Raw genomic sequence first — 10,854 nt, 5'->3', positions numbered from 1 at the left:
ATGTTCTTGATGTCATCCAACAATTCTTCTGGTTTTTGGTCACTGGTGTTCAATGCATCAAATCTACTCTTTAGATGGTCTCTAAATTCAGGAGGGATATATTCAAGTTCATATTTTGGCTCTCGTGGACTTGTTTTAATTGTCTGCAGCTTCAAGTTGAACTTGCATATGAGCAGTTGATAGTCTGTTCCACAATCAGCTCCTGGCCTAGTTTTGGCTAAAGATATTGAGCTTTTCCATCGCCTTTTATCACAGATGTAGTCAATTTGATTCCTATGTACTCCATCTGGTGAAGTCCACATGTATAGCCACCATTTGTGCTGTTGAAAAAAGGTATATGCAATGAATAAGTCTTACAAAATTCTATCATGCAATCTCCAGCGTTATTTCTGTCACCAAGACCAAATTTTCCAACTACCAGTGACTCTTCTTTGTTTCCAACTTTTGCATTCCAATCATCAGTGATAAGCAACACATCTTGATTGCATGTTTGGTCAATTTCAGACTGTAGAAGTTGGTAAAAATCTTCAATTTTCTCATCTTTGGCTTTGGTGGTTGGTGTGTAAATTTGAATAATAATAGTATTAACTGGTCTTCCTTGTAGGCCTATGTACATTATCTTATCACTGACAGTACTGTGTTTCAGGACAGATCTTAAAACATCCTTTGCAATAATGAATGCCACACCACTCCCCTTCAAATTGTCATTCTCAACATAAAAGATCCTATGGTCGTCTGATTCAAAATGGCCAAAACCAGTCCATTTCAGCTCACTAATGCCGAGGATATCAATCTTTATGTGTTCCATTTCATTTTTGACAACTTCCAAGAAAGGTAACAGGCATTACGCCAAGTCAAAAAAACAGCAGAACAATTTATATTAGCTGTCAAGGCTTTAAAATAATTTTCTCTTTTCTGAGATCATCTAGGCAATGGTTTTGCCCTCCAGACTCTGGGTATTGGCCACACTCTCTGGATTCTGGGTAGAGGCCCCTCAGCCCTGGGCTTCAGCTCCACCTTTCAGGCCCACCAGGATGGCAACTCTCTCCCTCAGCTTTGGGTGGTCCCATTCTCCTAGTTCAACTAAGTGGCAACCCACTTCCTCAGCCCCAAAAAATGCCATTCTTCTGTCCCTTGGGCAAAACAGCCACCCGCTCAGACCCAGACCCACCCCCGTGGTACTTGTGAACAGCAGCCCCACACTCTGGAGGCAGCCTCATACTCCAGAACTGAGTTGGCAAAGAAATGACTCTTTGAAACCCAAGAGGCCATGGTTCCCACCCTTTGAGACCCCTCTCCCATGCTCCTTGTCTCTTTAGCTTCTGTCTGTTTACTTGGCTTCTACACTTCTCAGGCTAGTCAGCCTGTCTTGCTCAGGCAAGTGTTACAGAGCTCTTTAGCGCTACTGTAAGTGCCTGGAGGAACCCCACTCCACCAGTAAGTCTTGGCCCAAAGCCACTCAGCTCTCTCACTCCATGGGTCACCAAGCCTAGTTCTACCAACAAATGCCCAGAGATACCCCACTCCACCAGGAAGCCTCCTTTCCAAAGATACTCAGCTCTCTTACTCTGTGGGTCAGCTCCTGCACTTTCTCATGCCAGTCTCCAGGTTCTGCTGATGCCATTTCTCTGCTGCTGCTTCTCGCCATCTGTGCCATCTTCAGTGTTATACTCCTCACTTCCTTCTAAGCCCTCACCAGAATTGCCTGTGATGTCCATAATTCCACCAACAGTCTCTACAAGGTAATCTAGGCTTTCACTACTGCTGTTAGGTGCCATCAAGTCAATGAAGAATCATAGCAACCCCATGTACAACAGAACAAAACATGCCTTGTCCTATATCATCCTCACACAATCATTACTATGTTTGAGCCTACTATGTCAATCCATTTCACTGAGGGTCTTTCCTCTTTTTCACTGATCCTCTACTTTACCAAGAATGATGTCCTTCTCCAGGGACTGGTCCCTCCTGATAACATATCCCAAGTACATGACATGAAGTCTCACCATCCTCATTCTAAGGAGTATTCTGGCTGGCTATACTTCTTCCAAAACAGATTTGTTTATCCTTTTTGCAGTACATTCAACGTTCTTCACCAACGCCATAATTCAAAAGCATTGATTCTTCTTTGGTTTTCCTTATTCATTACCCAGCTTTCACATGTATACAAGATCAATGAAAATGCCATGGCTTGGGTCCAGCTCACCTGAGACCTCAAAGTGGCCTCTTCACTTCTTAACACTTTAAAGAGATCTTTTGCAGCAGATGAGCCCAATGTAACACTTGACTTCTTGACTGCTGCTTCCAATTCCAAAATCACTTCCACATTTTAGGTATCTGTTAGAGCTGCATGCCAGTCTTCCAGTACCAAATTCTTAATTATCTAGTGCTGCTACAGCAGAAACACAAGCAGATGGCTTTAACAAACAGAAATTTATTCTCTCACAGTTTAGGAAGCTATAAGTCCAAATTCAAGGTGCTGGCTCTAGAGTAAGGCTTTCTTTCTCTCTCTCTCTCCCCTCTGAAGGAAGGTCTTTGTTCTTTTAGCTTCTGCTCTTGGGTGATCTTCATGTGACTGGCCATCAATCTTCTTGAGTCTAAGAAGTTCTCCGCACAAGGACCCCATGTCCAAAGGACTCGTTCTACTCATGGATCTTCTTTCTTGGTCACACTGAGTTACTCCCTCTCTGCTTGACTGTTTCTCCTTTCATCTTGTTAAGATAAAAAGCGAGGCAGGTGACACCCCAGGGAAATACCCCTTAGATCAGGGCTGTGACCTGAATAAGGATGTTACATCCCACTCTAACCCCCTTACAACTGATTGGTTGAGCACATCAGATCATAGCATGGGGGATGATTAGATCATTACTTAACAGTTAAATTACATTATTACATAACTGCGAACCACTGAGAATCACGGCCCAGCCAAGTTGGCACATATTTTTAAGGGACACAATTCAATCCATGACAACCAGTCTCCTGAATAGCAAAGACTGAAGTATCAGGAGATGACCCTTCATGTAGAAATATCACTATAAGTTAAAAGAAATGTACTGCCCTATGAAAGCAAAGTAACAAAGAGTTTAGACATGTGAACTACTGTTAATTAAAGCATCACATAGTACACAGAAACTCTCAATCTTCTGGTTAAAGTCACAGGGTATTTGTTTCCTTTTAATTGTGAAGTAAGGCTAAGTTCTCCTCAAGAGCCAAACTAATTCAGAAATAAGGCACAAGTCTATTCAACCAAAGTGCAGCAAATAAACTGTCTAGATGCAGACTTGCTGATTTTCTGACTATTAACTAGGGTTTCAATAAGTCAAAATAAAATTAATTAACACATGCAGCTCACAGATCCTTTAAATAAAAGTAACCTCATGACAAATCCTGAATTCTATATTCACATTTCCAGAAATTGATAAACAAGTCTCTTGTAGCTTGTATATGAATTTTAAAATGCTATAGCTTCTATATTTTAAAATGCTAGCTTAGAATCTATAGCACATCAACTATAAAATAGTAATAAAGGATGTACAGGAAAGATGCTCTTGAGGGAGCAGGGGGAAGAAAAGTAGGTAATTTTCAGAAATCAAATGTTCATTACCAGTGATTCATCAGTCTTATCAAAGCTGATATCTGATAAAATGGAGCCAGATTCATCAATGGTCGACAGTCTAGATGAGTGAAACAATACAGTGTTAGCACAGAAGAGTATGGAAAGAAAGACCCACTATCACTCAGAAGTCCCACTGGTCAGGTAACATCAGGAATTTTACAATATCTTCTCTATGAGAATTGCAAGAGCAAATCCTAGCTGTGATGGGTTGCTTTTTATGTTTTTCATGGGGGAATAAGTGTATGTGCATGAGCACATATGTAGCAGAGTTGCTTTTTAACAAAAGCCTCAAAACAGCAGTTGAAAGTTACAGTCAGGTATATAGGTGCTACTCTCTGAGTTTGTACTGTAGGCTACTAAAAATTCACAAGGTAGAAGAGTGATGTTTAAGTTGATCCCAGCTGTGGTTGCTTCCTATAAGAGTATTACCAAGCATTGGATTTTTAAGAAATTACGTAAGTCTGTACATCTTCTTACTTATAAAGATTCCCCATAAAACAACCAGGAAACAAAATAAGTAGCTCTAAGAGTGCTGACCTTTCTCTACTTATTGTATTAGGGGTGTTAAATTCAAAGCCTGGCTGAGACTATTTTAAATGGTGATGCAGTGGAACCAAAATTATTGTCTGGTCTTGGCTCAGAGAAGCCTTTCTAACCTAGTAGAGTACAAGAGCTCTCTGGAGAGGAAACACTGAAAGTATTGCTGAACTGCCACTTTCACCTTTAGGTTTCTTAGCAATGTGCAGGATTAGTTATTGATGTGCAAGTTAGCATGAACATCAAAATTTTACCCATGGTAAAACAACTTCCTAAGGAAAAATTTTAAAATAGAGAGGAGGTCCCACTGCCTTTCTTTCCCACCCTTCCCCCAAAATCATTCTGCTTTATCCAGCACACATTCCAGCAGCACTATATTTGTGAACTTCTGACAGCTGTGTTGTTTGTGATCAGTGACAACAGATACAGTTCCTCACCTTTTGTTTCCAGCATTGCCACTGGATGGTTGGCCCCTGTTGAGAAAAGCCAGAGCTGATTTTTGCTCCTCGCTTAGCTGAATGCTGCCAGATGTGTCACACATGAGCATCTCTCGAATCAGCTGAATCTGTCGTTCCTACAGACCACAGCAGAGTAGAACATCATAACTAGCCAGGGGAGAAAGCTTCACCTCAAATTTATGGGACAAGCAGGCCAGAAGACATTAAAATACAGCATTATGCAAATGGACCTTCAAGAAGACTGCGACACCAATAGCATATTAATTCACATCAAGCCCAGATTGTGTCTCTGATTTCTGGCTGGTAAAATGAACTCCATTTAGAATAGTGAGTTTCTGCTACAAGATCTCTGGATCAAACTGTTAATCCAAAAGGCAAGTAATGCAAAATTAGAGGCCCAAAATAGATTTTGCATAGCAAAAACACTTCAGTGATTTTATCAGGACAATTATTGGCTTCTACTATGGATCAAAGCAGCCACCCACCTTTCTAAATGGTGAAGCAAAATGCATTAAAATGGATACAAAGCTGTTACGTACTGGAACCAGACAATTTAAGCTTACTGAGGCATCTAACACCATACCAAGATGGATTAGTCCCTCCTAGTAAAGGCTTTCCTTTGCACCATGACCCACGCTGGTATATCAAAATGATAGTGCTCTATGTCAGTCACATTGCTCCACTGGTTGAATACATCTAGCCCTTTATTCTGAATTAGAGAGCAGTGATGAAAGATTTAGAGTTGTCTTGCCCGTATCAATAACAAACTACCAGCTACTGATGTCAGGATGAGGATATTCTGAACAGCACTTATGATCAACAATGAAGAATGGCCAATATTTGTGACAGATCAAGTATAGGATTTCCCCTCTAATTTTAACTCTTTAAATTCTCACTTGAAGTCTTATCTATTAAGTAGTACTTTCAAGTCTAAAGGAGAAAAAAAATTTGATTTCAACCTATGAAGAACTGGTTCCCAGGCTGCAATTTCAGCTCCAGTAAGTTGTCAATGGACAGGTCGTTTTCAGTTCTTTAATGTAGAAGAAGAAACTGGGGTGTATCTGGCTTCTCCTCCCACACTATCATAGTTCTTGCAAGTCTTAGCACAGGAAACAATACACACCAGCTTTTCACAGTCAGCCTCGGCTCGCTGTCTCCGTTTGATCTCTACATCCACCTGATTGCGTGCATGCTTCAGCTTAACATCCAGAGCGCTACGCTCAGTCTCTGCTTTCATCAAAAGATCCTTGTATTTCCCCAGCTCGTGGTCTGTTCTCTGCCACTTTTTACGAAAATCCTCAAAGTCCTTCGCCAACTGGATGAATTCTGAGGAAAAAGGGAAACTTTAATAATTCAAGCACCAGACAGAGTATAAATGCTCTAATAAATGAGTCCTGTGGTTAGCTTTACTCCAAGTACGTAACTAAAGAACTAGCTGAACTATGAGCAAATCCAGCTGAAAATGATGAGGAGCCTATCCCGGGATTCTGGATATATGTTCATCACTCCAGATGAGAGTTTTGTGGGGAGGAATTCCTATTTCAATAGGCCACTTATTTTTGGCTTAGCCAGTGGCATCTGCTATGGAATAAGTAACTCATTAGTCACCTGGCTCCAGATGTAACACTAACACTGAAAGCTCCTGAACAGAAGGCAATCAAAGGGGGATACCTTTGGGGCAGCTGTCACGCACCAGGACAGTTACAGCTATAAAACAAAAACAGCCTCCTTTACAGTCACGCATTGCTGCGCCAGAGAGATGTTAAACAGCAAATTCAAATTTAACTGCTGTAATATGCTCCAGTAGATGTAGATTAATATTATAGATGTCTAGGCTTGCAATTCCATTCAGCTATATAATTATACAAATATTGATTTGAAAGTAAAGACCCAATTTGCTTTTGCTGTTTAACACTGCCCTGAAGGGTATGTAAACATTCCAGTTGGAAAGACACAGGAAAAGAAGATACTAGCCTTTGGTGAGTCACTGATAGCAGAATGTGAACTCTTTTCAAATGTCTGCAAGAGAAACCACTGCTTCCAGGGCAGCACCTCAACACAAGATAACCCTTGTAGGACCCATTCCTATTACCTGCTATTGGCAGACTGCTCTTCTACAATGTATTTGCAAGAGCATCTTACAATTTTCTAGATAAACTTAATCTATCTTAAGCATCACTCCCACCCCACCAGGAACATGGAAGAAGGTTCAAGGTGTATATCTGCTGCTAGTCAAATGAATCTAGTTCACAGCTACAAGCAGGCCAAATTCACACAAAGGTAGCGATTCTTAGGAATTAAGGGGACTGTTTCTACTTGAAATTAACCTAAGAATATGATAAATATTTAACATAGTATCCTTTTTAAGCAATTCTATCAATTTGACTAAATTTCAAACTTACAAACTAGATATCAATTCACTCTTGTTATCTTCAGAAATCACACCTTACATATAGTAGCAATTTCAGTTTTTAGCAAACAACAGATTCGAGCAAAACAGGATATTATAATCTAATTATCTGAGATAATATAAATATCAAGGACCTCCCACCGCAAAGAATAAAGTATTATTACATTTCAAGAAGCTTTAAATGACATGCTGCTTTAATTAATAGTTTGGAACACATTACCAGCTTTTTTGTTTTGTTTTTAACAAAAAATAAAACAAGAAATACATACAACCTTTAGCAAATTTACAATTTCAGTATTATAGATCCATGAGGGGAAAAATTAGGAACAAGAACTGGTTATTTGGATGTGTTCACTGACAATTCATCAAGCAATGTACTTTTCAGATGTAAGGAATACTGCAGTTTCAAAAAATAAAGAACAAGAAACACATTTTCAACTCCACAGTCTTAAAAACTTTATAGCTCCACACTGTGGTCAATTAAATATTTCTAAATATGGTGTTATATACCCTCAAATATTTACTGAATTGAAAAACAATTTTGAGAATGAAAAGGTTTTCACCTGGTCAGATGAAAACCTTTTCATATGACCTGATTTTATTGTTTGTTTGTTCTTTAGGATACTCCTTTGTAAATCTTAATATGAGTTATCATTACTATTCATTGTTAATTGACATACATTACAGGTCAAACCAAACTGGACTAACTTGGAACTCAAACTAATTAGTTCATTTCAAGGAAAGAATTTTTATTTTAATAGACAAATGATTAAATTACTGGTTCAGTTTAGTTCATGTTAGAACAAAAACAGACATCTGCATATCTGATTACAAGATTACTTTTACAAACAACTCTGTAATAAACTAAGTTTGCAGGATTGGGTCAAAAGGGCACTTTGGACAGAAAAAACTTGATCTTGGAGATCAGTAAACCTGGCATTTTTTTCTCAGTTTGTGAATAACAAGTTAGCTTGGTATATTCCCTGTCATAAAGTATACATTCAAAAGATTAAATTCAAACAAAATACAGCATATACATACATACTAAGCTATATCCAAAAGGAAAGCCTATCTATCAAAAAGGAGGAAGGGAAATTTCCTTAAAATAAATTAAGAATAATCTTTGATTCATTAAAGAAGAAAAAAAAATCAGAAGTTAAGTTTACAGTTCAGCAAATGGATTAATTAAGTTCTAGGAATTCCCACCTTTTTCCCATTTACTCTCCCTAGGGCTCTTCCCTACTACCCTCTAAGCTTCTTAAGGGCAGGGAAGCTTTTTGCTTGTACCATCAGTGCCTTGCACGCTCCTTAATATATTACCTGTAATATACTCAAATATTTGTTGAATGAATGACTTGCTGTTCAGATCAAATTTAAACTCCAGGCATCCAAGCCCACCTCACCAAGCTAATCAAACTTATCCCCCCCACTATACAATAAATACCCTCTGTCCAGTTAAAGCATTTATCATTACCCCCAGAACAGGCCTGTGTTCATTTCTACCTTTTCACTTGTGATCATGATATGCATCCTAATTGGAACACTCTACCTATTCTTCTTTATGCACCTGTTTTTCAAGTCCTTTCTGCTCTATGAAACCTTTCCTAATTAGTCTGGTCCACATTAAATCTTTCTTGACTTCATAAAAGCATATACTTTGATACTTGTATCATATTCTGTTCCATGATGATGAATCCTGTCTTCAAACCTTAAATACTATAATCTTCCTGAAAATAAGCACCATGTCACATACTCTTTAATATCTCCTACTGTACACAGAGTAACACAAATCTAGAATGGTGTTGGTATACAAAAGGTACCTGATAAAAATTGTTATATTTGTTCCTAATTTATTCACCATCAAAAAAATTGAAGCCAACCTTTAAAATAAACATAAACCCTGTACACTGAATAAAATAAATATAACAAAATACTGAGGCTGTTAAAGTGATTTTATTTAGATATTAATTTCTACTCTGAATGTTCAGTAACCTTAGACTTAGCTTAAAAAAAAAAAAAAAAGTACAAAAAAGAAAAAGGAATAAAGTTATCATGAAAAGCAAAAATATAGGAGTTAGGAGATACTTTGGCCTAAGAGAAATTGTTTCTACGAAGAGGACAGACACTGGGGTGGTTGCAGAAAGGAGATTCTAGAATCTAGAAAACATTGAGGAATTTTAGTTTCTGAAAAGCCAACATTCCAAGTTAGGAATTGAGATGGGGGTGTATCTCTAATTTTATAACAAATTAATAAGATATAATTTCCAGAAATTTGGTTATAAAATAAGGGTACCCACAAAAATAATTATCTTATATTTTTGTATAGGATCATCACTTCCAAAAGTATTTTCACAACTAATATCTCATTTTATCCCTAAATCCTCACAGCACAACCAGGAAGATAAAAGACATTTAAATTCGTATTTTACAGATGGAGATATAGATACAGAAATAGCAGTTAAAAGCCAGCACTAGTTATTGAGACTCCAAACCTCAGATTCTCCCCTCTGCTCCCACATCCTATCAGCTGATTCTTCCTAGAGATCTCATCATAATCTCTTCCACTCATTTTCCCTTATTTCCATCTTTACAAGCATCATTCCAGTTAGGGCTCTTATTGCTTCTTCCCTGAGCTATGGCAACCATCTCCTAATCAGTTTCCCAGCCGCCACCTCAAATGCAGCCTACATCTCTGTCAAGTTATTCTTCCAAAAACACAGCTCTGATTACATCACTCTATTATAATAGAGTTGATTTTTTCCCCAAAAAGAGATGTTCAAGTCCTTACCCCCCCAACTGTGAACATGACCTTTATTTGGAAATAAAGGTTTTTGCAGATGTAATTCATTAACATTAGATTATACTAGCTCCTATACTAGAGTAAATCAGGCCTTAATCCAACATGACTAGTATCCTTAAAAAAAAAAAAAAAGACAAAGACACACACATGAAAGAAGGTCATGTGACAACAAAAGCAGATTGGAGTGATGCACCTACAATCCAAGGAATGCCAAGGATAGCAAGAAATCACCAGAAGTGACGAGAGAGGCATGGAACAGACTATCTCTCACAGCCTCCACAAGGAACCAACCTTGGCAACACACTGATTTCACACATCTAGCCTCCAGAGCTGAGAGGATAAATTTCTGTTGTTTTAAGCCATCCAGTTTGTGGTACTTTGTTACAACAGCCCCAAGAAACTAATACACTCCCTCTTACTCCTATTCCCCTCAAACAAACACTCTTGTCTCTAGTCCTATTCTTTCCCTGACCTAAAAGGCACTCTTTTTTTTTTTTAATTGTGATTTGGGTAAAAGTTTACAGAGCAAATTCACTTTTCCATACAGCAGTTCTCACACACGTTGTCTCATGACATTGACTACAATTTACCCCAATGCAACAGCTCCCCTCCCACTTCCTCCCCAGTTACCTCTTCCCTGTGTCCATCCCTCCATGTACTCCTGCCCCCTGAACTGTCTCCCTATGCATAAAAAGCCCTTCTTTCTCCCATGATTGTTCTCTCCAAGGAGTTTATCTACCTCAGGTACATGTTCAACTCCTATGCCTGTCTTTTGTTTGGCTGGAAGCCACAGGTGTGGGTTCAATGCCAGACCTGAAGGGCAGCTAGGGGCCAGAGTCTCAGTGGTTCCACCGGGCTCTATCAGACCAGCAAACCTGGTCCTCCCCCCCTTTTTTTTCCAAATGATTTTGAGGTTTGTTCCACATTGTTCTCCCTCTCTATCCAGGATCTCCTACACAGATCCCCCTCCAAGTGGTTGACAGTAGTAGCTGGGCACCATCTAGTTCTTCTGGTCTCATAGTCATATAGGCTG

At 38.8% G+C, this 10,854-nt stretch overlaps 1 protein-coding gene across 1 annotated transcript in view; it reads right to left on the bottom strand.

The window, feature by feature from the left end:
• The window catches only part of RACGAP1 (Rac GTPase activating protein 1), a 45,553-nt gene that overhangs the window by 28,280 nt on the left and 6,419 nt on the right, over nt 1-10,854 (bottom strand). The window contains exons 3-5 of the mRNA XM_007937825.2: nt 5,735-5,937; nt 4,591-4,727; nt 3,605-3,674 (exon numbers count right to left, since the gene is read on the bottom strand). Coding sequence (XP_007936016.2) covers nt 3,605-3,674; nt 4,591-4,727; nt 5,735-5,937 — 410 coding nt within the window. The remainder of the gene's footprint in view (nt 1-3,604; nt 3,675-4,590; nt 4,728-5,734; nt 5,938-10,854) is intronic.

The sequence above is a fragment of the Orycteropus afer genome, unplaced genomic scaffold, assembly GCF_000298275.1.
Source record: "Orycteropus afer afer isolate SDZICR_OR568_19922 unplaced genomic scaffold, OryAfe1.0 scaffold00045, whole genome shotgun sequence".
Taxonomy (NCBI): Eukaryota; Metazoa; Chordata; class Mammalia; order Tubulidentata; family Orycteropodidae; genus Orycteropus; species Orycteropus afer.
This window is presented reverse-complemented; position numbering and strand designations above follow the sequence as displayed.